At 46.0% G+C, this 26,348-nt stretch overlaps 1 protein-coding gene and 2 long non-coding RNA genes across 12 annotated transcripts in view; 1 reads left to right on the top strand and 2 right to left on the bottom strand.

Annotated features, from left to right (window-relative positions):
* The window catches only part of ccdc142 (coiled-coil domain containing 142), a 32,723-nt gene extending 9,160 nt beyond the window's left edge, over positions 1–23,563 (bottom strand). Inside the window, exons 1-13 of one of the 9 annotated variants that reach the window (XM_060063385.1) lie at positions 23,462–23,563; positions 22,951–23,038; positions 21,067–21,092; positions 20,679–20,721; positions 19,654–19,907; positions 19,318–19,539; positions 17,945–19,209; positions 16,914–17,176; positions 16,556–16,642; positions 10,800–11,054; positions 10,276–10,436; positions 9,999–10,139; positions 4,608–4,722 (exon numbers count right to left, since the gene is read on the bottom strand). In XM_060063385.1, the coding sequence (XP_059919368.1) occupies positions 4,608–4,722; positions 9,999–10,139; positions 10,276–10,436; positions 10,800–11,054; positions 16,556–16,642; positions 16,914–17,176; positions 17,945–19,209; positions 19,318–19,539; positions 19,654–19,907; positions 20,679–20,721; positions 21,067–21,092; positions 22,951–23,029 (2,911 nt within the window). In that variant the 5' untranslated portion in view covers positions 23,030–23,038; positions 23,462–23,563. Of the gene's footprint in view, positions 1–4,607; positions 4,723–9,998; positions 10,140–10,275; positions 10,437–10,799; positions 11,055–16,555; positions 16,643–16,913; positions 17,177–17,944; positions 19,210–19,317; positions 19,540–19,653; positions 20,459–20,678; positions 20,722–21,066; positions 21,093–22,950; positions 23,427–23,448 lie in introns of those variants that run through there. The other 8 variants (XM_060063387.1, XM_060063386.1, XM_060063389.1 and 5 more) reach the window with 8 other exon arrangements.
* On the top strand, positions 11,307–17,375 carry LOC132466285 (uncharacterized). Of its 2 annotated transcripts, none has more exons than XR_009527819.1 (3): positions 11,307–11,605; positions 12,223–12,330; positions 16,975–17,375. It is a non-coding gene; the product is annotated as an uncharacterized LOC132466285 (long non-coding RNA). The 2 variants fall into 2 exon arrangements; XR_009527820.1 differs by lacking the exon at positions 11,307–11,605 and adding an exon at positions 11,621–11,773.
* Positions 23,564–24,633: 1,070 nt separating the features above from the next.
* Positions 24,634–25,481, bottom strand: LOC132465621 (uncharacterized). The gene is made up of 2 exons (XR_009527636.1): positions 25,445–25,481; positions 24,634–24,959 (listed from the first exon to the last, which is right to left on the bottom strand). It is a non-coding gene; the product is annotated as an uncharacterized LOC132465621 (long non-coding RNA).
* Positions 25,482–26,348: the final 867 nt, after the last annotated feature.

The raw sequence follows: 26,348 nt of genomic DNA, 5'->3' as shown, positions 1-26,348 counted from the left end.
GGCGTTAGCATGAAAATGAATGAAGTGGATTATTTACTTTCTAATCGGTTTTCTTTAATGTCTTTGGAGGAAAAATTGGAAGTGAAAAGATTGGGGACACATCAACCAAACGGTGTACAGATTTACTGTCAGGAGTGCGGTCAGAATATGGCCGGTAATAGTGCATTTGTAAGCGGGTCAACTACGTTTCGTATCGAAACATTTAAAAAGCTGTCTAAATAACCCAACATGACGTGACAAGTGTGTAGAGATAGTGGCCCCTCTCCAAGCTGCATTTCAGCGACAGGCAGTAACAATAAGGTTCTCTAAGGAATCGGAAATGATCTCATTTAATGTTGCATACAACATTGCCAAAGAGGAGTTGCCATTCTCAATTTAAATCCGAAATTATTCTCATGAAGAGAAATGGATTAAACATCAACCCGACGTATAGCAATGAGATGGCATGTGCACAATTCATTGCAGTAGGCCTAATGGGCGACACCTTAAAGCAAAAGACAGCTGCGGACGTCGGAAACGCCACATAGGCCTACATGTCCTTCATGATTGACGGCGACACAGACGTCTCTACCAAAGAGTGTGTGATCGTCTACAGCCGCATTTTGCGCAAAGGGAGACCAGTCAACATTTTAATTGTGTAATACTTTAAGCACAAAAAAAGTTTTATTTTGCTTAATGGTTTAGTTCGAAATGTTCAATTTCAGCTCAGTGAAGCACTTTAAACACCTTATTTTTCTTCTATTTATAATTGTGCTTCAAATAAAGACATGCCTTTCTCTACACCTTAATCTTGTTTAAAAATCATTCACATTATATGAAAGTTATGAACAGAGATATAAAGGTGACCTCATGGCGTCTGGAGCCCTGTGAAGTATTGATAAATGTAATGCATTCTTTAGCCCACCCACCCAAAATCACCACCAGCCGTCACTGTAATTTGAGAAATGCATCCCTGCCGGCGATTTTCATTGGATTAGGAAATTATGGGCGGGACTATTTTGTCCCGCTCACGGACGCTCTGTCATCTACGGATACGAATACTTTTGCTACACATTTACCACCTAGGGGTGTTGCAAAACAACCTGCAAAAAACCCCACAGCTGAGACTTGCAGGAACAGATTCGAGCAGTTGTAAAATGGTTTTGTGCTCGCTCATTAAAATGCTGAATTAACATATAGCGTTCACAGATGTGCAATTTCTGATGCATTTGTTAAAATTTGGGTTTACGAATGCACACCTTTTGGGCATGTTCTCAGATTATGAAACACGGGTGTGCGAATGTGTTTTGCACCAACTGCGCTGCAATAATTGTAGCAAAAGGATTTGTGCACCTGTAACACAGATTAGCGTACTCGTAGACCCTATTTTGTGTTTACAATGGTATAAAAAATATATTTATTTTTTTTACGACTACAAATGTACTGTTACACATTTGTGACTTTAGAGTACACATGCAAAATAAATATATACAACTTCAAATTTACTGTGACTTTAGTGTACGCATTCAAATTCTGCAGTTACAGGTGCTAAAGACTTTTGCTACAATAATACCTTCATAGAAATCGCGCGCCTACGTAAGTGCACTTCATTATCCCTACAATACACTTATAGGCGCAGTGCTCTCATTTCTACAGTGCAGTCAGAACAGCCTTCGCGCACCTACCGGAAATGAGTTTGCAGTTTGACGGTTCTTCTTCGGTGGTAGTGTGGTGGTTAACATAATTCACCCACAGAACTATGGGTGGGGGGGCGTGTTTAGCACGGACCCTTTTAGCAGACGGAACGACCGTCCAGTTCAGTCCGGTTTGGCTTTTCGAATGTACTGTTTATTGTGTTGTGTTCATTAAAACTCAGTGCTGGATACTCCGCCTCCGACTCCCATCTCTCGGCACTCCACTGGTGACCCCGACGTAGGTCTCGCTGAAGCTTCAGGGACCAAAACGAACATGGCGAATAACGCTTTTATCAAGTTGCCGGAGTTCTGGGAGTTTTCATCGAAGACGTGGTTCGCACAGACGGAGGCGCGGTTCGCCATCCGTGACGTCACGGATGACACTGCACGCTACTACCACATCGTGTCGGCACTGGGGAGATCCACTGCGACCCGGGCGGCGAATTTCATGGCGAATCCCCCGGACCACGGCAAGTACAGGGACCACAAAGCCTTCCTCTTGAAGACTTTTGGGCTGTCGTAGTCAGAGCGGGCCAAATAGTTGTTGGCTATTCGGGGCCTCGGGGACAGCAAACCCTCTGAGCATATGGAGATGATGCTGAATTTGCTGGGTGCGGAAGAACCTAACTTCCTCTTCATGGAGCTGTTCCTCCAACACATGCCACCGCAGGTCCGGACGGCACGAGGATTACCGAGCCACGCGCGTTGGCAGAGGAAGCCGACCGGTTTTTCCTGGCTGCTCAGAGTTTCGCACCCGAAGTGCTAGCCCCAACACGCAGTGCCTACCCCCCGGACAATGACAGGCTAGCCAACAGAGCACCAGTGGCCGCCAAAGGCCGTGCCAGCACAGGTATGTGCTATTTTCACGCGCGTTTTGGCGCTAAGGCAAAGAGGTGCCGGTCCCCTTGCAACTTCAAACCGACGGGAAACGCCAAGGCTTGCGCTCATTAGTGGCCGTGAGTGCAGGCACGTCTACCCGGCTATTGTTCATCAGGGACACTCTCTCCGGCCGCGAGTTTCTTTGCGACACCGGCGGTCAGAGGAGCGTCCTGCCGGCTACGGTGGAGGACAACGCGCCTGGCGTCCACGGTCCACAGTTGAGGTCCGCTAACGACACACCCATCCGCACATATGGTACAAAGACTGCGGACCTGTGCTTTGGAGGCCAGCGATTCAGGTGGGATTTTGTCACGGCCGACATCTCCTTTACCCTCCTCGGCGCAGATTTCCTTTGTGCGCACAATCTGCTGGTAGACGTCAAAAACACCTGGTGGGCGCACGGACGTTCTCCTCGTTTGCATGTGCCCGCGGTCGAGCGGCTTACGGCGGGCTCTCCAGCTCCCTCTCAGAGGGGGACGAATATCTACGCCTGCTCAGGGAGTTCCCCGGTATAACCCGACCTACCTTTTCCGCGGTCACGGCGAAACATGGTGTAGAGCATCATATAGACACCAAGGGCCCACCCGTCTACAATAGGGCCAGACGACTTAACCCTGACAGGCTGAAGGTCGCTAGGTCGGAGTTCGCCAACATGGAGTGCCTGGGCATCATCCGCCGCTCAGACAGCCCCTGGGCCTCACCCCTCCACATCGTTCCCAAGCCAGACGGCGGGTGGCGACCTTGTGGGGATTACCGCCGCCTGAACAACGCTACCACGCCCGACCGCTACCCAATCCCGCACATCCAGGACTTCTCAGCACACTGGCGGGCAAGTGGGTCTTCTCAAAGGTGGACCTGGTGCGCGGTTACCACAAGGTGCCAGTGCATCCCTCGGACATCGCCAAGACGGCGGTAGAGTCACCTTTCAGGTTATTCGAGTTCCTGCGTATACCGTTCATACTCAAAAACGCAGCTCAGACCTTCCAGCGGTTAATGGACTCGGCGCTCAGGGAGATGCCCTTCGTTTTCGTTTATTTGGACGACATCCTGGTCGCCAGCTCCTCCAAAAAGGAGCACCAGGGTCACCGACGCGATCTCTTCATGAGGCTCGACCAGCACGGACTAATCATCAACCCGGCGAAGTGCCTGTTCGGGTTGTCCTCTATCCACTTCCTGGGGCATCTCATCAACAAAGATGGGGCCGCCCCTCTTCCGTCGAAGGTGGAGGCGATTTCTGCTTTCCCCCGCCCGCACACAGCTCGGGCGCTCCGAGAATTCCTGGGGATGGTGACGTTTTACCACTGGTTCATCCGCCAGGCGGCTCACGTCATGCGCCCGCTGTACGGGGGCTCGGGGGTAGGCCTGAGACCGTTTCCTGGGATAGGCGGGGACGTCCGCCTGCGCCGCGCCCCGCGCTGGCCGTTGAGACTCCCGCGACCTCGTTGACCCCCGTCAGGCCAGCGTGTCGTCCCGTCTATCGGCACTACAGTAGGCTATTTCTTTTTCTGCTTGATCATTTCCAAAATTCGCCCATCATTTTAATAGCTATCAATTTAAATTACCATCAATCAATTTCTATCGATTTTATCTGTATTTATTTTAGCGCTGTATAGTACTAATCAACTGCAAATATATATATATATATTTTTTTATACTGATGTTGAGACTCAAAAAATTTACTAAATTTTCAAATTTGAAATTCCCGCCCCCTCCGCTACGTAGACAAGATGGCTGCCGTTGAGGGTGGAGAGTGTCCATCGGTCCACACTCAAGTTTTAGATTGTTTTGATTGCGCCACCGAGGTACTTCAAGTGCACTGTGTTTTGGCACACGCTCCGCTTTTGCACAAAGTCTAGAAAGTAAGTATAGAAGTGTGCGATTTCAGACACAGCACAGGTCTAAGTCTATAGTTCAGTCTCCAGTGTTTTATCTGTTTCAATGTTCTATAGGTTAGTCTCCGGTTTTTTATCTGTTTACCTGTTCTATAGGTCAGTTTCCAGTGTTTTATCTGTTTACCTGTTCTATAGGTCAGTCTCCAGTGTTTTATCTGTTTACCTGTTCTATAGTTCAGTCTCCAGTGTTTGGCGGAGGGCATGCTCTGCTCAAACAGCTCCCCTGATATCTGCTTGCAGCCACAGGAGAAAATCTTCAAAGCCATGGAAGAGAACGCCTGATGGATACATGGCTCATGGTTACCCCGAAGAAAAGATACCAAACATGTAGCGGCACTCCGTCTCAAAACTCGTCCTCAGTACCTCTTGTTGGAATCAACCAACAGCAACCCGAGCGGAAAGATGCAACAATGTTCCCTCGTTTTAAAGGTTCAAAACAAAATACAAGTCAAAATCATCGTCTAACGCACGGTCAAAAAACAGTAGCTTCCATCAACGTCGGACTCCAAACTGAATGACGTTACCGTAATACCTAAAGGAATTACGTAATACCTACACGCTGATGTCATAACGTAAAATCTGAAAACATAGAAAATTACACTTTATAATTTTTACCTAACCAAATTATGCATTTTAACAGTTTTACACATAACGAAATAACATGAAATTACTGTTAGTAACCATTTTTTATCAAATATTTATTATTATTCAATTATTTCATGCTGCCACACCTCCATGAAAACACCCGATCTCGTCTTATCTGGGAAGCAGCATGGTCGGGCCTGGTTAGTACTCGGATGCTAGACCGCCTTGGAATACCAGGTAATGTAAGTGGTGTCGGGTGGTGGCCAATAGGTGGCACTCTTCCCTCTGGCCTTAACATCAAACCTGATTCCCAATTGCAGTGACGGGGACACTGTGCTGTGGAAGGCGCAGTCCTTCGGAGTAATGTAAAACCGAGGTCCTGACTCACTGAGGTCATAAAAGATCCCAGGGCACTTATCGCAAAGAGTAGGGGATTCCCCGGTATCCTGGCTATAACTGCCCAACAAGGCTCATTCAATCTGGTCCCCTAATCATCCTCCTGTATAATTGGCCGACTCATTAATTCCCTCACTCTACACCTCAAGCTGGTGTGTGGTGAGGGTTCTGGCGCAGACTGGCTGCCGTGCATCACCCAAGTGGGTGCTACACACTGGTGGTGTTTAGTGAGGTCCTCCCCTTCACTGTAAAGCCTTTTTCTTTGAGCGTCTACAAAAGCGCTATATAAATTAAATCCATTATTATTACTCAAGTTTTCTCTAGTTGTAATCAAACCCATAGCAATAATGTGGAAATCCCAGTCGATAATGTAACAAATTTCTGAGCGCATAATATATGAAAAATTTTGCTATAATTTTACACCGTATAACATTTGTTCACCACAAACGACGATTAAAGGCAGTGCCAACATTTAAATATTTTTTAACCATTCAGCAAACAAAAGGCCAACAGGCTGATTATCATTTAGGGGGCCACTCAATGACATGCAGAAGCATCATCAACACGCCCACTGGAGTGGTGAGAAATACTGACCTTCTACTTCTCATTCACACATCATTCACATATCAAGCTCTCCATTGTGGTGATCTACCATCCTCCAGGTCCCCTCTGTGACTTCTATGACGAGATGGATGCCCTCCTCAGCTGCTTTCCTGAGGATGGCACCCCACTCGTTATCCTCTGGGACTTCAACATCCTGCCAGAGAAGTTGCACTCACCTGAACTAACCAACTTTTTCGCCACCTTTGACTTAACACTATCCCCTTCTCCTCCCACACACAGGGCCGGGAACCAGCTTGACCTAATATTCACCAGGTCCTGCGGCACCTATGCTCTCCCCGTGTCTGACCATCACTTTGTTGATTTTTCTCTCCCCTTGAAATCCTCTCCCCCCTCCTCTCTAGTCCCCACATTGTCACCACTCACCGTAACCTCAAATCCCTCTCTCCCTCTACGTTTGCCTCTACTGTTCTGTCTTCACTACCTTCTATCGAACGATTCTCTCAACTATCTACAGATGAATCTTCAGACACTCTGCTATCCTCCCTCTCCTCCTCCTTGGATTCCCTCTGTCCCTTCCATTCCAGAGCACCTCTTGTGTGTCAACAACCAAATCTGCCTTCTACCGGAACAAAATCAACTCCTCTGCCTCAAACCCCAGGAAACAGTTTGCCCTGTTCTCGTCCCTCCTCAACCCTCCCTCACCCCCACCTCCTTCCTGCCTCACTGCTGATGACTTTGTTACCTACTTTACCCAGAAAGTGAAGGACATTAGCTCCTCTTTTATCCCTGCCTCCATTCTCCCTCCTCCGATCCCCTCCTCTGTCTTTACCCAATTTAGACCGCTCACCTCTGACGAGGTCAACAAAAAAATAACATCTAACCATGCCACCACCTGCCCCCTTGACGCTATCCCCTCCTCTCTCCTCCTGGATGTCTCAAGCGAGATCCTGCCATTTCTCACCTAAATTATCAACTTCCCCCGCACTTCAGGCATTGTTCCAGCGTCTTTCAAGACTGCCAGAATAAAGCCTCTCCTCAAAAAAATAACTCTTAATACCACCGACATCCAGAACTACAGACCGGTATCTCTTCTTTCATTCCTGTCTAACACACTGGAACGTGCCGTTGCTAACCAACTGTCCTCCGATCTGTCCTCCGAGCACACTCCACTGAGATGGCTCTCCTCGCGGTGACTGAGTCCCTCCGTGCTGCCAGAGCCTCGTCCCTCTCATCGGTTCTCATTCTCCTCGACCTGTCCACAGCATTTGACACGGTGAACCATCAGATCCTCCTTGCCACTCTTGCCGAACTTGGCATCGCTGAATCTGCTCTTTCCTGGTTCACATCCTACCTGACGAACTGCACCTATCAAGTGACATGGAATGGCTCCTTGTCCAAACCTTGCACGCTTGAAACTGGTGTCCCTCAAGGCTCTGTACTGGGCCCTCTTCTGTTCCCCCTATATACAAGATCTCCGGGCTCGGTAATTGCATCACACAGCCTTTCCTATCACTGCTATGCTGAAGACACTCAGCTATTTCTCTCTTTTCCCTCATCTGATAAAGCCCTGATTGCAACACGCATATCGGAATGTCTGGCGGACGTGGACAACTGCCCATCACCTGAGGCTTAACCTCAACAAAACCGAGCTCCTCCTAATCCCAGGGAAAGATTGCCCACACATGGATTTACTGGTCACCGTTAAGAACATCACTGTATCTCCCTCTCCAACTGCCAGAAACCTCTGTGTGGTATTGGACAATCAGTTATGCTGCACCGCAAACATCACTGCGGTGGCCCGATCCTGCAGATTTGCACTTTATAACATCCGCAGAATCTGGCCCTTCCTCACAAGGGAAGCAGCTCAGCTTCTAGTCCAATCACTGGTCATCTCCTGCCTCGACTACTGCAACTCACTCCTGGCTGGACTTCCTGCCCCTGCGATTAAACCTTTGTAGCGCATCCAGAATGCAGCAGCGCACCTCGTGTTCAACCTACCGAAGTTCTCCCATGTGACCCCCCTCTTCCGGAACCTCCACTCCCTGTAGTAGCTCGCATCAAATTTAAGACGATGGTACTGGCATACAAGGCAGTCGATGGAACTGCCCCTGCCTACCTCCAAGCATTGCTAAAGCCACACACCCCAGCTCGATCCCTCCGCTCAACTACCTCAGCTGGACGTCTGGTACCGCCATCGCTAAGAGCTAGCAAAGGCCGTTCAGCAAAGTCACAACTTTTCTCGGTTTTGGGACCTCAGTGGTGGAACGAGCTCCCTGCCGCTCTCAAGACCGCTCACTATCTTCCGAAAAAGACTCAAGACTCACCTGTTCAGAGTCCACCTCGACACTGCATAGCCACCCTCCCCCTTCTGGCCATCATTGTACACTGTATTGTATTGTGTTGTATTGTATTGTATTATAGTACTTAACTGTGTAGCAACTGCAGTAGCTGCTATCATTGTTGTAACACGGGGAATTGGTTAGTCTAGCGATTGTTGTACTTGCACTTGGTTCTATGAACATCCTTTCTGTACCGACAGCGATATATTGATGCACTTCTTATGACAAATGTACTTATTGTAAGTCGCTTTGGATAAAAGCGTCTGCTAAATGCCCTAAATGTAAATGTAAATTAATTTACATTTCCTACTGAGAAAATACTACCTCAGGGGTAGTATTATTCAGGAAATGTTCAGGGTACAAATGTCATGATATGCTGTTCACACATAAGGCCCATCAGGAGAATATCAAGACTTAAACGCGTGTCTGAAAGCAGCTAGTGTGTGAGTATTTGATTACATTATAAAGTTGGTCAATTTATGGTAACGGGTAATTGTTCAATGGAAAGTGTAAATCAATTATTAAATAGCTTTTACTGTTATTCAGGGCTGAAAAGTGTATTGACATTTGAAAATGCAAGGCAAATACTATTGCTTAGTGGAAAATAATAATCATCATTGAGATTAAACATCTCTTCCAGTGGCCAAGACAGGCAGCAGTAGCCTACATTCACACATAGCATACACACAAAAAAATTTAATAAATAAAACAACTAACGCAGTCCGCAGGGGGGATATCAATATCGCAAGACATTTGGGGAGGCTCAAGGAGTGGAGTAATATTAAAGGGGTAGTTAGGAATTTTGGACATAGGGCCTGATTCCCAAATTAGCCTTGGTGTTCTTTATCATTGGAGACAGTTTAACATGTTTCATGTTTATAATTGATTTACCTCGGGTGTACTGTGGAGTGGGTAAGACTGTTTTATTAGCAGGCTAGTATTGCCCTTTGCCGTGCACTAGCCTAGCACGAGCGAACTCTGCAACTAGAAGGGACTGAATGAAATTTGTTAAACTGTCTCCAATGATAAAGAACACCAAGGCTAACTTGGGAAGCGGCCCTATTTCCAAAATTCTGAACTACCCTTTTAAGTTTGAGCAACAAAGTGTAGTCTTGTGGTGGACTCTATAGACATAATTCACCATACTGTGTTATTGACATGTTTTCGTTCAGTGTTATAGGGACACTGTCTCTTTAAGATTCCGTGACTAATGTGTTGACATCCCGGTCGGTGCAATGTTTGAATTTCAGGGTTTTTATATGACAAAATGAATGAACCGCCGTTGCTTGTCGAGGTGAGAAATTGTCTCTTCCCTCCTTTTATCGCAATTTCTACAGTCTATATACTGAACGTGTTACTTGGGAGAGTTTGTCGACGGCGGAGCCGTTATGTTTAAAAACATAACATCTTACCTGGGTGAGTGTCGCTGCGGTGTGTGCGTGTGCGTCTGTGTGCGTGTGCGTTGTGTCCTTTCCTGCGCGTGTGCTGATGGTGGAGCCGTTATGTTTGTGGGCGTGCATGTGTGTGTGCTTCCGTGTATGTGTCGCTGCCTTTGTCTTGACGTGCAATGTGTGCTTGTGCGCGTGCTATGTTCTGGTTAATTGTATAAGATGACAGAGAGCTACACTATGTTCTGATTAATCGTGGTCCAGCCGCTCGTATTGCCTCACCTGCAGCTCAGAGACACAGCTCTGTACGGCGACAATCTGCCGTCTCAAGAGGACTCGGTGGTGACGGTAGAGATGAGGGGCTCCCTCAACCATCAGGGTCTCCATTTGTTGTAAAAGCCTTTCTAAAGACACACGTAGAACCTGCACACACACACCAACAGTTCGTTCTTAACTCAAAAACACCAAGGATAGATTATTTTTGTTTGGGATTAATGCCTCTTGAGAGGTTGAGTTGATGAAAACAACTCCAACACATAGAAGAGCCCAACAGCGCTACCTTTAAGTCCCCCTGCGTGATGAGGAGAAACTTGTCCAGGCTCCATGAAGACAGGAACTGGTGCGACTTGGACATCACCCAGAGCAGGCTGGCCTGCCCCGCCGCCACCGCCAGGTGGGCCGTGGCTCTGCAGAGAGCCCGGCTGGACGGGCCCCCCCCACCTGCGAGAGGGGATCGGCCCGTCAGGAAATACCAGACATAACCGCTGGCTCCAATAGAAACAAATCAGACCCCAAACACAACGGTCCGAATCGCCGTACAGCGATGAGAAGGGAACAGTAGGCTGGAATTGACTGCAGGTCATTGAGTACATACATGTCACTGAGAAAGGCAAAGAGGAATCACTTCTGAAAATGCAATATTCTGAGCAAACAAGTTGGCTATGCTAGTTATTTCAGTAGAAACCAGAGGTGCACACATCTTCAGGTGGACATATTTTTGTCTAAACGTGGAACAGAAACTCATATCATGTTTAACCAGCACTGAGGGCCTGAGAAGGGGACTCTGTGAGATGGGTCCTCAACCTGTTTCTGTGGCCTCAGCCGAGAGGTGACAGCGGACAGCAGAGAGCAGAGGAGGGGAGAGCTGTAACAAGTGCTTCACTGTCGCCGTCATGCCCCCCTGCTCCTGTGATGTCATCACCATGCTTCCCCCCTGCTCCTGTGATGTCATCACCAGGCTGCCATTCTGCTCCTGTGATGTCATCAGGAGCGGCCTTTCTCCGGTGGTCCCAGGAAGACATTTATCTTTGAGAGCTGAGCCTAAAGAACCGCACAACACTGTAGGAAGGAGAATAGAGACATTAGATCACTTCATTACTTTAGGAGATGGAACCATAGCAACCTTAAACATTACTTTTATTTCACGTACCACTAAATAAACTACCTTTGGTGATTGCAAACATGAAAATGACACAAATCGATGAACCAATTATTTTCTAGATATGAACATTATTTCATAAACTCAGTAAAGTATTGGCTCCTCCAAATTTAGAGACATTGGTTGCTTTGAAAATATATCTGTGTGTGGGTGTATGGTAGACTTGAAATCCAGAACCACATCTAGAAAGCTGTAGGGTCTGGCAAAGTGACGAAAATGGCCCAACTCGAGGGGCAGCGCCAAGCATGCATTTGAAAATATCACTGCAGGCAATTGGATAACACTACGACCAATCGGAAGAATACTCTGGGTGACGTATCCAGACCAGCAGAGCTAACCAATAGATCATACTCTTGCCGTATCCGGTCGGTAAAACAGCAACGCTTTCGCCCTGCCGATATCAGATAAACCGATGTGATTGGTTAAGGTTCTGGGCCAGGGGAATCGTGGAGTGAGTATACTGCTCGTTCCCAGAGTGAGCAAATTCAAATTGTGCTCTCGCGAGGACTCTGGATTTCCAGGTTACCTGTATGGCTGATTTGTTGTAGAAGGTCAACACATTTAAGAAGCAGCTATTATTAATGTGATACACCGGTGAATCCATACTGATTCAGTATCAGTAAGTAAATGTTCTGATTCTTTGGACCACATTGTTTTTGGGAATCTGTTATTTACACACCAGCCTGCAGTGTTGCTTTGCAGGCTGCTGCAGCACAATGTCAACCGGACAATCACTTCTGACTCACTTCTGACATAAAATAAGGGTATAAATAAGAAAGGTGTTTGTGATCACTTTAATCTTTTCCACATTTTATTTTAAATCATTTTAGGTATAATTGTTCCGTTTATCATTTTTTCTACTTAAATAAATAAAACCAGAAGGTAAGAGAAAAACAGCTTTGAAAATAAGAAAAAAAAAAAAGACATTCTCTTACCTTTGAAATATCTCTTGTTTCCGTGTGACAGACACATCTATTCATGCTATACTTAGGATTTCATGATTTTTTGTTGATTTATTAATGATTGAAATTGTATGATTATAATGAACTACATTCTATTTTTATTAAGCTGCCTTCTAGATAATCGTGGGATGGACATCGCTGGAACTTCAAGCGTTACGTCCAGAAGATGCGGACGTCATCCACCCCCCTCATATGAGCGGTTACCCTGATCCCAGTGAGTGTGTTTACCCTGATCTCAGTGTTTGTGTTTAACCTGATCCCAGAGTGTGTTTACCCTGTGGGGTATTCCACGAACGGAGGCTTAACAAACACAGAGTTAACGCTGAACTCTAGGTTGATTGACCCTGTGCCAACTAAACCAGAGCTGTCGGTTCCACCGCACGGGTTATGCATTAGTTCAATCAACACAGGGTTGGTTAACACGGGGGGTTATGCGCGTCCACGCCAAACCTATAAAGACGTGATGTATGGATCATGGAAACCCTGATTGAAATGGCAAAACGGGCCGCTTATTTCAATGAAATGGAACTCCAGGCTCTCCTGGAGAGCTATGACGCGGAGAAGGACATTATCACAAGAAAAGGGAACGCTAAAGCATCTGCAACCCGGAGAACCAAAGCCTGGCAGCGGATCGCTGACTGCGTAAATGCGTTAGTTACATGTCAAAAGCATGATCCTTAATATTTGAGCCACAAATCTATAAATATCCCAGTTAAGCATTCTTAACGTTCCTACCACTAAAAAAAAATATGTAGGCCTACTCCGATGGCTCCCAAGCGGTCAGCGGATCAAGTAAAAATGAAGCATAAAAACATACAAACTGGTAAGCTTTTCCCACCATCGTATTGGTATACATTTAAATAAGCCCTTTTTTTAAGCCAATCGTGAAAAGGCCGACAGTCGGCAGACTGGATCTGGCCCTCAAAATGTCTTGACCCCGGTGGAGGAGTTTTTAATATACATAAATTCAGGGCACCCTGGCATGGAGGGGGTACCTGGAGGTACCTCCTCAGAGAGTCTTTGTTTACCTTCGAAGTAACACATGCAAACCGTGTGCGTGCCACAGCGCATATGTTCCAAATGTTTTTTTTGGTAACTAGGTAGAAAACCTAAAAGTGACAATTCATCAACTTCACAGATCAAGATGGATTAGTGCTTGTAATGAAGCCGCCGGCTACGATCGAATATTCTCCAGTGGATATAAGTCCGTTAGGACTATTTTATACTTTCTGTTGTAAGCGCCTCTCGGCATAGTACTCAGCCAATATTGCTCTTTGTATGATAGGAGGCCGATGAAAATCTTGGTCCGGACATGGATGGGTCATCTGAAAGGACTGAGATGTGCTCAGCATCTCCAACATTATAGATAAAACTACCATTTGCAAAAAAAGGAGGGCTACGCAAATAGTCTGGAGTGAACTGAGGCCAGGTCCTCGGTTGGTAGGGTTGGCTATGTAAGGCTGGAGAAGGCTATTTAAATATATTAAAGATTTGCGCGAGACTCTATATCTCTCCAGCAAAAAGTCATCCGGTATGCCAAGATGTCGAGCCGTGGTCTTATTAATCGCTCCCGGTGGATTGCACAAATAATTTGCGCTCCGATATCAACAGGCCTCTCATCAAAAGGGCATGCCATTGTGAACACATGAAATCTGTGGTGAACGCGGGTTTAAATACCCAAAACCGGGATATATTCCAAACTTAACCTGCGCAAAACCTGCTCCGACCAGGATTGATTCAGAGCATATGTTTCTATAGTAACTAACATACCGTGTTTATTTTGGAACGGAAAACCTAGGGTTACCGCAAACCCTGGGTTTACTTACCCGCAGGGCTCCGAACCGGTTCAAGGAACGAAAACGAACGGAATTTTACGAGGAACGTGTTACGTATTTTAAGAACATAAGCTGCCTCCACATAGCCTCTAGCAAGCAGATTTAAACACACAAGCTGTATTACCCTCACAGAACCACTAGGAAGCAGATTCAAACACACAAGCTGTATTACCCTCACAGAACCACTAGGAAGCAGGACCAAATATATAAGCCGTAAATACTATACATAGCCACAAGGGGAGCAGGACCTTACTGAAGGCTGCAATAGCTGCTCCATCCACAGAAGGCAGCACCTCAGAAAAGTGAGGAAGCCGAGGCTAATACGTCACGCCGGCTCCGCCCACTGCTGTGGGCCGCGTGGATTTGAAACAAAACAGACAACGCCACCAGTAAACAACTAGAAACTCTCGGCAGCCCATACGGATAGGGTTAATATAGCTTTGGTCAGCTGGGAGTCGCTCAGCACGTGCAAGACACGCTTCCACCTCCTTTTTCTCCGTAGTTTACCATACCGAAATACTTTAACAAATAAAGTAACTGTTAAAAGCTATCCTGGATTGGAACCCTTTCTTGGAAGAACACAGCAATAAACGGAAACGGAAACGAAAACCAAATGGTCTTCAACTGTTCCGGAACAGAAACGTTATTCTGAAATCCCCAAAACCGGTTAATAACGTTTTTTTTCGTTCTCTATATAGCCTATAAAATTTCACAAAAGCATAGCCTATTTCATGAAAAAATAAAAATATTTCCGGTTGCCGCGTTCACTTTGCTTGTCTTACATGTCCATATTATATCCATTATATTGACCGGGTATTCGCAAGACGCTCACGCTCTGCAGCAAGCCAGTCACAGTTGATTGGCGCGGCGCTGTACAGGGAACGTAAATAAACAACTAAGCTAAGGTTAGCATTTCACTAAGCATTTATTTTCCTCCCGAGATCCCGCTAATGTTGTTATAAAGTAAAGGGAAACAAGATATCTATTCTTCCTCCACCTCTCTCGCTTCTCTGCTTGGTGTCGCTTATAGTTTGCCTCCCTCGCTCTGGTAACGTCAAATACGTGAAACAACGAAGCTCCGAATACTGATTTAAGCTTTGAATAAAAATTTTCCCAACGAGTATTTGAATATTCGAATAATTCGGGCCAGCCCTAATGACAATGCGGGACAACGTCTCAATTTGCGGAACGTGTACAAAGTAATGGAAATGCGGGACTGTCCCGCACAAAGCGACACATCTGGTCACCCTTTTATCGACCACAAAAATAGACTAGGCACAATAACACTGCCGGAACGTTAAGAACGAACGTTATTTTACGTTCCCGAACCGGTTCAGGAACGATATGTTGGCGGCGGAACACAAGAACGAAAACGTTAAATATACGGTATATTTAACGTTTTCGTTCTTGTGTACGAAATTTTCCGAATGGAACCGGTATATAATATACCGGTTCCATTCGGAAAATTTCGTTTTCAAGCCCTGCTTACCCGGTTATGTGATAAAACCGGCTTTGTAGAGTACCCCACTTATCCCAGTGTGTGTGTTTACCCGGATCCCAGTGTGTTTGTGTGTTTACCCTGATCCCTGTGTGTGTGTGTTCACCCTGATCCCAGTGTGTGTGTGTTTAACCTGATCCCAGTGTGTGTGTGTTTAACCTGATCCCAGTGTGTGTGTGTTAAACCTGATCCCAGTGTGTGTGTGATTACCCTGATCCCAGTGTGTGTGTGATTACCCTGATCCCAGTGTGTGTGTTTACCCTGATCCCAGTGTGTGTGTTTACCCTTAACCCAGTGTGTGTGTTTACCTTGATCCCAGTGTGTGTGTGTGTGTGTGTGTGTGTGTGTGTGTGTGTGTGTGTGTGTGTGTGTGTGTGTGTGTTTACCTTGATCCCAGTGTGTGTGTGTGTGTGTGTGTTTACCTTGATCCCAGTTTGTGTGTGTGTGTGTGTTTACCTTGATCCCAGTGTGTGTGTGTGTGTGTATGTGTGCGTGTGTGTGTTTAACCTGATCCCAGTGTGTGTGTGTGTGTGTGTTTACCTTGATCCCAGTGTGTGTGTGTGTATATTTAACTTGATCCCAGTGTGTGTGTGTGTTTAACCTGATCCCAGTGTGTATGCGTGTGTTTACCTTGATCCCAGTGTGTGTGTTTACCCTGATCCCAGTGTGTGTGTGTGTATGTTTAACTTGATCCCAGTGTGTGTGTGTGTTTACCTTGATCCCAGTGTGTGTGTGTGTGTTTAACCTGATCCCAGTGTGTGTGTGTGTGTGTGTGTGTGTGTGTTTACCTTGATCCCAGTGTGTGTGTTTACCCTGATCCCAGTGTGTATGTTTACCCTGAACCCAGTGTGTGTGTGTTTACCCTGATCCCAGTGTGTATGTTTACCCTGAACCCAGTGTGTGTGTGTGTGTTTAACCTGATCCCAGTGTGTGTGTTTGTTTACCTTGATCGCAGTGTGCGTTTACCCTGATCCCAGTGTGTGTGTGTGTGTGTGTTTACCCTGATCCCAGTGTGTGTTTACCTTGATCACAGTGTGCGTTTACCCTGATCCCAGTGTGTGTGTGTGTGTGTGTGTGTGTTTACCCTGATCCCAGTGTGTGTTTACCTTGATCCCAGTGTGCGTGCGTGTTGAGGATTAATAAACATTGGCCGAACTTCTCCAGCATGGCCCTGCATTCCAGAGGAACCAAATCTTAAAAGAAGAAAAAAGGAAAAAGCAATGGTCCATGAACAAGGAGCAGAGGGGGCGGGTTCAAAGAGTAGAACCGACCACAGGCTAAACCGCCCCGGCAGGTTGACGGTGAATAAAGCCGTTGGTTCAGCTGCTCTTTGGCCTCATGCTGCTGGTCCCCTGGACCAGAAGCATGAGGGTTCATCTAGCATGGAGGATACACCTTCCAAAGCACGAGCACATCTCACTGGAAACAGTACGTTCTCCATGACAACCATCTTTGTGTTAGTACCTGTTGTGGAAGCATGTCTCAATGTGTGCAGGAGTCGACGTTTCTGATGATCACTCCACAGATTCAGGCTGCCTGCGGCGCCTCCTGGAGGAAAGTGAAGGTTCTGCCACAGTGCTTGTCCACAGGCTCTCCACAGCAGAGTTTGGTACACTGCAAACAGTTCTGCACACACCAAGGAGTGACTGAGGTCCAACCACTTCACTGAGCGGGAGCGGTGGAACGGCTCCTTATCCTCCAGCGCTGTCGGACACACGGCTCCAGATCTAGACACAAGATATTGAAATTAAATGATTTTTTATTGTGCCACTTACCTAAATCTAACCCTCTCAGACAAACTGAACTGGATTATTTATTCAAACGACTGATGGATAATGAACACATCAGTTATTATTTTAGTTAATTTAGCTTCAAGCATATTTTGTTCACTTTTAAATAAGCCTGTAATTAAAGCTACAAGTATTACGCCAAATGTTGTGGCACATCTGTACGCTTACATCTGTATGAGCGAAGGATGACCGTTGGCATAGGGACAATTCTGAATGTACTCAAAATCTTATTTTGTGAGTTGGATACCTTGCAAACAAGTACAACATATAACAAATTGACTACACAACTTGAAATATGGAGACAGCCCAGAAGGATGAAGAAGGAAGCCACACCAGATGCTGCTTAGTTTGAAAACATTCAATAAATTGCGAACGATTAGCTGATCGACTTCAAGTCTCGTTGCTGCTTGGCATTGTCAAATAGAATAATTGCGCTCGTCTCAAAATATGTGTTCTCTAGTGTCCTCCACCTGAGTTTTAAGTCTGGAGAAGACAACCTGGTCCAATATGGTTAATATTATCTGAAATACCCATTTTAAATGCTTGTGTCAATATTACATATTGTACCTGAAAAAGGTATTAAAATATTAAAATATCTATATATTTATAAACACATAGGGTCGGAATTTAAAGCTAACCTAGTTATTCAGTAGCATCAGTGACTTTTGCTAATGGTTCAATTGGTGCTAGATGAGGAACGTGTACCTGGCTAGACTCTCTGGGCCTAACGACGGTCCGGGTTCGATGGGATCCTGCAGGACTCGCTCCGAGCTTGGTTCCTGGCCCAACCACCAGTCTGGTGCCGGTCTAACCTCTGTCCGGTATTCATGGGAGACAACTGAGTCCATCCGTCTACATGTTGCCCCCCCCTCCTCTCGTGTCCTCTGCACTGGAGGGCAGGATGCCGAGGCCACGTAGTCTGGCCTGGATGTGTGTGGCCCCAGGGGTGAGAGCCGATCACCGGAGGACAACATGGCCTGGAACAGAAGCTCAAGGGAGAACCGGTCCTCCTTGCAGAATGCCGAGAGTAGCCCCACAGCACAGTGACAGGCCGCTGGGTACAGGTCAGGTTCCACTCGGACGCCCGGACCGCCTCCAGGATTCCTTTGGCCTGGGGCACGTTGTCCCAGAGTGGACTCTGGGGCTGAAGATCCCAGAGCACTCTGAGGTCCAGCGTGTCGACGCCGGGGGGCGGGCTCAGCTCTGCTTTGGCTTCCTGATTGGCCCTCAGACAAACTATACTGAGAGGAATGTGAAAAAGATCTTCCTGATGACGGTGTCACGATGAGGGCGGACGGGGGGGAGGGGAGCAGAGGGGGTGAACCGGGGGGCGGGAGGTAGGTGTGCTCCAGACGTTCCCAGGTCCATTCAGGAGTCACGGATCGCTGGGAACAAAGACGGGCCTGAGAAGGCCGGGGGTTTCCGTGATGGGATTGGACCTCTGGGCCGTAGTGCTCAGCGGCCCAACGGTGCATCTCCTCAGCCGCCGTATGAGCATGATGTATGGCGAGGACCGAGAGCAGCTCTTTGACCTGGAACGCCGCCGGGTGAGACACGCTGTGGAGGACCGACTGAGGGACAGGAAGACCAGAATAACACATCCTCTGCAACAGCCTACACTCCCACGGGTTGGTTCTGTTGAGGTCACTGTACTCTTCCACCACCTGGTTATAAAGCGCTGTACCAGATAGAACATCTTCCAGCATCTCTCTTGCAATTGCTTCAATGTTTGTTTGAGCAAGGCTGGACAAAATGGCATGTACACAATTCTCCATCAAAACCAGCGCCTGAAGAGCCAAAGCATGTAGAGAGCGTTTCATTTCAACGAGGAAGTTGGTGTTTGGAGCCAGGGCCCGCCTCACAAAGGGGTTGGAGCGGAGCTTCTCTGAGAGACACCACCAGTGTTTTAGATGAACCCTCAGCTCCTGGCCCAGGGGGACCATTTGACGACAGTAGGAGCCGCATGTTTTCTAGAACGGAAAAAAATAAATATATAAATATATAAAAATTAGGAAATGGTACTTAAATTGTGACAAATTGATACTTGTGAGGATCAGGGACAGCTGTTGCAGCTTTACCAGATTCAGGGGGAACTGTGGTCCTCCTAAGCATTCTTCCAGCAGAGCCAGTTTAGACACATAGGCTGAAGCGGAGTGGGCCCTCCTGACGTACTCGTGCACAAACAGCAGCTGTGAGCGCTGCTCCATCAGGCTCCACAGAGCCCTGCAGGCGGCCTGCTGGGGCGGGGAGGAGCGCTGCTGGATGAAGCAGCCCTCCGGAGAGGAGCCTCTCACACAGACCTGGGAGAAGCAGAGGGACGGCTGTTACAAACCGAACCGGGTCACGTTAGGAGCAGAGACCTGACTTCCTCAAAGAAAAACACATTAAGAGAAAATATACAAACAGATCCGTACTTGAAGAGCGTCTGCCCCCCTGACCAGCGGCCTCTGGGCAGCCATACCCAGCATGCCTTGCTGTAGGCATGAGACGTGAGCAGAAGAACGGGAAACCAGATTGTGAGCAGCCACAAAGCTCCCTTCTTCTCCCCCGGACTCTTTATCCTGACGGTTCTGTAGGAGCAGCCACTTCAGGCTGGGGTTCAGGGAGGTTCTGAGCATAGCCTCGGCACGCTGCAGGGAGCAGGAGAGGGAACCCAGGGGAGAGGGACCTGGACAGACAGATATCCTACTGTTACACCTGGACAGACAGACAAGACACCATAACGTTACACCTGGACAGACAAACACCCTACTGTAACACCTGGACAGACAGACATCCTACGGTAACACCTGGACAGACAGACAAGACACCTGGACAGACAGACACCCTACTGTTACACCTGGACAGACAGACACCCTACCCTTACACCTGAACAGACAGACACCCTACTGATACACCTGGACAGACAGACACCATACCATTACACCTGGACAGACAGACACCATACCGTTACACCTGGACAGACAGACACCTACTGTAACACCTGGACAGAAAGACACCATACCGTTACACCTGGACAGACAGACACCCTACTGTAACACCTGGACAGAAAGACACCCTACTGTAACACCTGGACAGACAGACATCCTACTGTAACACCTGGACAGACAGGCACCCTACTGTAACACCTGGACAGACAGACAGACACCATACCGTTACACCTGGGCAAACAGACACCCTACTGTAACACCTGGACAGACAGACACCATACCGTTACACCTGGACAGACAGAGACCATACCGTTACACCTGGACAGAGAGACAACCTACTGTTACACCTGGAGAGACAGGCACCCTACGTCACTGTTCTCCAGGGCGTCAATAGTGACTGTGGTTTTTTGGAAAAGGTCGTGCTTCACCTTTTTTTTCTGAGATACATGCAAACCAAGTTTTGGCTTCAGCAAATTGGAGTGAATACCAGAGTGTTGTGTATTATTTACCATTTGATGACAGTTCATCAAGCTCAGTGGAAGCATCATTTATCTGTGGAAAAATAAATGACAATGAAGAAATACCGAATTCAAAATATGTGGAATTAGAATATAGTATAACCCTATAGCTAGCAGACCTAATATTGCATGTAAAGGTGTTTCTTCAAAGCACATGCATTATAGTCAAATTATTTCCGTGTCATTTGTACATGGCCTCTGTGAAATCAAAGCAATTCTGCGTATGTTTCTTAAATCACTCAAAAAAAATGGTACGACCTGACAAGATAAATCCTACCATGTCTATAAAGACACACAGAAGCATGTTCTATAATGGTTCTGCTAGTAGACCCGTGCTAGTAATGTCAGTGTGCAGCCTACGGCATCACTTAATGCTCACCTTCTCATCCTCTGCTGGCATCATGTCTAAAGGAAATAGAAAAAAATAAATAAAATCAAGACAGAGATATGGTGAGAGGCCCTGTGTTGCAGTAGCCGTGTTAGAATCAGGGGCAAGTTGTCAAGAATCCAGATCTCCCTTATGGCTACAGCCCAAAGTTTGCATATTGATAAAAATACATTAAATTTGTGGCAAGATAATGACTATCACCCTGCCCTACAAAACCTGTGTGTGTGTGTGTGTGTGTGTGTGTGTGTGTGTGTGTGTGTGTGTGTGTGTGTGTGTGTGTGTGTGTGTGTGTGTGTGTGTGTGTGTGTGTGTGTGTGACCTTCTACCAGCCCAGGCTCTCTAGTCCAGGCCTGTTCAACTAGCGGCCCTTGGGCCAAATGCGGCCCCTCTTAATTTTTTTCTGGCCCGCAAGAGGTTGCATGCAAAAAAGTTAATAAAATAAAGGAGAAACAAAGTTGCATGCAAATCAGGTTTCCGTGTGTAGCCGGTGATACTAGCCAGTATCAGTACCCCACATTCAGTAACTGGCATCACTTATTCTGACAATGTTTGGCTCAACCGATAGATGCGAGTCTAGCTTTTCTCATATGAATGCCATCAGAACAAGGGCACGTTGCTCCATGACCTATGAGAAGCTGCATGAGTGTCTCAGGATGAGCCAAACTAGGCAAACAAGGAGTGCAATCGTTCTCACTGACTCAGTGGCTCAAAATGTCTCATATGTACAGTAGTTCGGTTTTGTGATGATTCAAACAACATTGTTGAATTCTAAATACGTGTCCAAAATATGCGAGAACAAAATCTTTTATAATGATACGATTAAAAGTGAAGGAAGGAATGCGTCTGACAAGTTTATTCCATGTGGTAGTACTATATATTAAGTTAACACTACTTTAAGTACGATTTATTTGTAGCGATTCATTCATGTAGTTTTACTCTGTGTGGCCCATGAACCCCCAGTGGTTTTCCTTTTCGACCCACTTGTTAAGGAGGTTGAATAGCCCTGCTCTAGTCTGTACCATGTCACCATGTTGACTGGATAACTATCTTCAAGAGTCGCTCTTGTGACTGGGCCATCCCAATAGAGGAATGCACCTATAGGAAGCTGTACCGTCAAAAGCCATGAAGTGTGTTTCATCAGCTACTGCAACTGCAGTAGCTGCTATAATGGCTGTAACACGGGGAATTGGTTAGCCTAGCGATTGTTGTACTTGCACTTGGTTCTATGAACATCCTTTCTGTACCGACAGCGATATATTGATGCACTTCTTATGCTGTACTTATTGTAAGTCGCTTTAGATAAAAGCGTCTGCTAAATGCCCTAAATGTAAATGTAAATCTGCCAACTGAAGTTCTGCTGTTAAGGAGAATAACAGATCCTCAGGCTATCATCTGTTCCTCCGTTCATCTATCACCTGTCATCTATCACCTGTTCATCTATCATCTGTTCATCTATCATCTGTTCATCTATCATCTATCATCCGTTCATCTTTCATCTGTTCATCTTTCATCTGTTCATCAGTTCATCTATCACCTGTTCATCTATCATCTGTTCATCAATCATCAGTTCATGTATCCGATCTGTTCATCCATCATCTGTTCATCTGCCATCTGTTCATCAGTTCATCTATCATCAGTTCATCTATCATCAGTTCATCTATCAACTGTTAGCCGTGTCGTCGTCCAGCAGAAACATTGCATATTCTACACAATCTACCTTTCAGATGTATACATTAAAAGGTAAATAATTCAGGTAAAATGCTTGCATTATTTTTTTCAGACCAGTTCTATAACGTTATGTTTGCCATACGACAATAATTGAACGAAAATAACTAATAGAATAATGAATTAGTAAAGTAGTAAATTATTACATACCAGTTAACAGTTTACATCTAGTGACAGGATGAACTCCCAGAGTAGATGCATCATAGTTCCACAACTCTCCCCTGCCCATGACATTGACCTAGTTTTGGGTTATTGCCATAGTTCAGGGTTATGAACATAGTTTAGGGTTATTGACATCGTTTTTGCAAATCAGATTTAATGACCTACATCGTAGAGTTTGCGGGTTTCACAAACATAAAATGAACACCAATACTGACTATGTTAACACTAAATACTATTTAGGACCACTCGGTTAGCCATCAGACCATTGTGGTGTTATTAGCGACCCCTTCTCTGAATCAGTGCTTTGGTTAATCCCTGGCAGGTCCGCAGGAAACAGTTTAATTTAGCTGTAGCTTGATAGCATGAGCTAACGATGGGTTCACATCAACCCGGAACATACTACTGTTTCTCCCAATCAAGGACAAAACATAACATGTTGGCACTGCTAATGCGCTCAGATTAGATAGATCATAAAATCGTAAAAACCTGATTATCCGACCTTTAAATTATAGTTTATCCCCGTTTAATTTGACACAAACTTTTAATTTCCGAGATAGCTGAACGCGGCTCAAAAACGGATGGGTGTGGCCAGAGTGGTAGATATAGATATAACCAGAGCTATAACCAGAGCCCGTCTACGAAACGTAGAGGTCCTTTTATGATGCATATACTGACATTTATTTGTATATGCACAGCGTAATTATATACATTTTTATTTTGGTAGACGACCTATTGCCTGCTGGTTTGTGAGCTGGACTTCGCCATGTGAAGGTATCTACACCAACAATTACGAAGTTCAGTAGTGAATCAAACTTTTATTTAGTTAGTTATTGATGTTGGTTTACTAGGATAACAGTGTGTTTGTTTAATTATATCCTGGAAAGGGTGATGTTCAGCACATGAAGCCCTACAGATGCCGCCGCTTTAACAATGCTGATTATGATGGGCGGTGAATTTAACCTGTATGGCTTTTTCGTTTTAACTTCTCCAGTCGCCCCATCAGTCACTGGCAGTCTGGTCCCTGGAGCAACTGGCCCTGGAGCAGCTGCCCCTGAATCACCTGGCCCTGGCAAAGTGGCCTCTTGATTGCTCTCGGTGTCTCCTGTCATGTCCTTTTCATCGCTCTTGAAATCCACCTCAATTTCTCCCTCAATCTCTGTAATAATTACAAGGTAATGTTGCTGTTTTATGTATTTTGCCTTTGCATTTGCAACTACTGTCATCTCCAATGTAAGAAAATTAATTAAAGCGAATCATTTCTGTAATGTGAATTACATCATCTGCCACAATCAGAAACCAATAAAATGTATAAATGGATCTACCGGCAATTGTTAATTGGGTAGAAATGTGTCGATTATCTACATTGTGTGCAAATCCTCAGTGAATCCCTGACCTCTGGTTGTTTTTTAAACTGAATGTACAAATATGAATTATGTAATCTCATTAGGAGTGTAGTCTATCCTTGAATTACATGAAATGGGGAATATTGTTGGCTGCATGGATCATACCGAAGTTTAATTTGATGAAATATGTGTGGTCCGTTGCACTTGGTTCTGGAGGCACCCTCACAGAAGGGGGTTTCCTCCTCTTCGGCTTAGGGCGATGAATGAAAACTGTTGGGACTGCATCGGGCCTCAGCTTCAACATCCCTTCTCTTTTTGTGGCAGTGAATTGGTCATCTTCAAAGTGTACCTTTTTATAGGTAGGCTTGTAAGATCAGTTTCCATTGCACTTAAAATATCATTGAAAAGTCATAATTCTCTACACTTAGAATTATTATGCCCTTTGAAATGCTATCAAGTGATGTGAACATTAATTACATTACATAGTTTTTGACGGTTGCTGACCCCTGTCACTTGTATGTTTTGACGGCTGACCATTGCCATCCATTTCTTCCTGCGCTCTTGGTCCTTGGGGAAGCCATACATGTGGTAACCCTTCTCGGACCGATTGGAGCATCCAAACGCTGCACAGCCAACCATGGTATGACCATTGATCTAAACCAATTTTTAATTTGCTCAGGGCTATTATAAGTATTGTAATGGCATAAAGTATAGTATATTTGCAACGTTATATGTTAATGGTTTGCCCTAAGTATATTATGTAGTGTTCCCTGCTGTGTCCATTGTTGAATCTGTTAACACAATCACACTCACTTGTTCTTATCACACTAATTGTTTAATAAAAATAAAAACGATTTAATTCATAAGCGTAATGAGTTGTTATTCTTTAATATATTTGATACTTTGTGTGGCATATATCTTAAAATGATCATGGTAAAACATCTTGATTACTTTGATTTCAATACAGATGTAGGGTAAAAGTTAAGGTTAAGCCAGTATGCTAACACGAACGTGAAGCTTTCCCTCAAACTTAAAAACGTATCTAACCACTCTAAAGGTGAAACTGACATTAACAAATATGCAATAATGCCATAACAGTCAGACAAATACTTGTATGTGTTTTTTTCATTCATATTTACCATTCAATATTGAAATCTCTGCTGTCGTCCCATAGAATAATGCTGCTATCCATTTTGATGGTAGGCTGGTACGAACGACCAGCTTCAGCGAGAACGTGACGTATTTCCCTTGCTCCAGCCTTCCAGTTTGCTATTTGTGTCCGACGAGTTTAAAGATCCCATGCCATGCTATTTTATGGATGCTTTAATATAGGTATTAGTGGGCCACAAACACAGTATTCAAAGACGTCCCCGAAATTCAGCCGTGGTGCAGAGTTACAGCCACTCCGAACCAGTCGCACATTGAGCTTCCCCCAAACTCGCTGTTTCGGTGGGCGTTGTGGTAACCCGGCTCAAGTAACAAGAGTCTCTGCTGCTCAAACTGCCAACAAGGCACGTTTATTAATCCAAACGAACAGAAAAAAGGGGAATCACCCGTCAATGCAAATGATACAAAGTAAAGAGTCTGGGCTCCGTGAGCCACTGGGGACGCTGTGGTCGTGTCTCACGCGCCGTCCCGATATCCAGGAGAGGCGGTCCTTCTGTGGTCTCCTGGGGTCTTTTCTAGACCGGGTCCTGGGGCAAAGGTCCGTGCGGGTAGGGAATCTCGCTTCGCTCCGCTCTCTGCATGGGTCACATACCTCCTGAGTGTCAGACTACCTCTCAGCTTCTCTTTTATAGCCCTCACCTGGGTCTGATTGGCCTGGTACACAGGTGTCTCCTGTTGGCGTTGAGTGGGACCTTCTCAAAGCGGCCCTTGGCGCCCTCTGGGGGAAAAGGGTGGTAGACAGCTCGTATTACCTGCCCTCTGGGCTTCCAGGCCCGCCGTGTCGGGGCCGGGTTGCCACACTCCTCCCCCCTTAGATGTAGCCCCGGGGCGCCTCTGACTGCCCAGAGGCATGCGTCCCGACGGGACAGGGCATCA

Source organism: Gadus macrocephalus, chromosome 10 (assembly GCF_031168955.1).
Source record: "Gadus macrocephalus chromosome 10, ASM3116895v1".
Classification (NCBI taxonomy): Eukaryota; Metazoa; Chordata; class Actinopteri; order Gadiformes; family Gadidae; genus Gadus; species Gadus macrocephalus.
The sequence above is the reverse complement of the archived record's forward strand: the minus strand, read 5'-3'. Positions and strand labels throughout refer to the sequence as shown.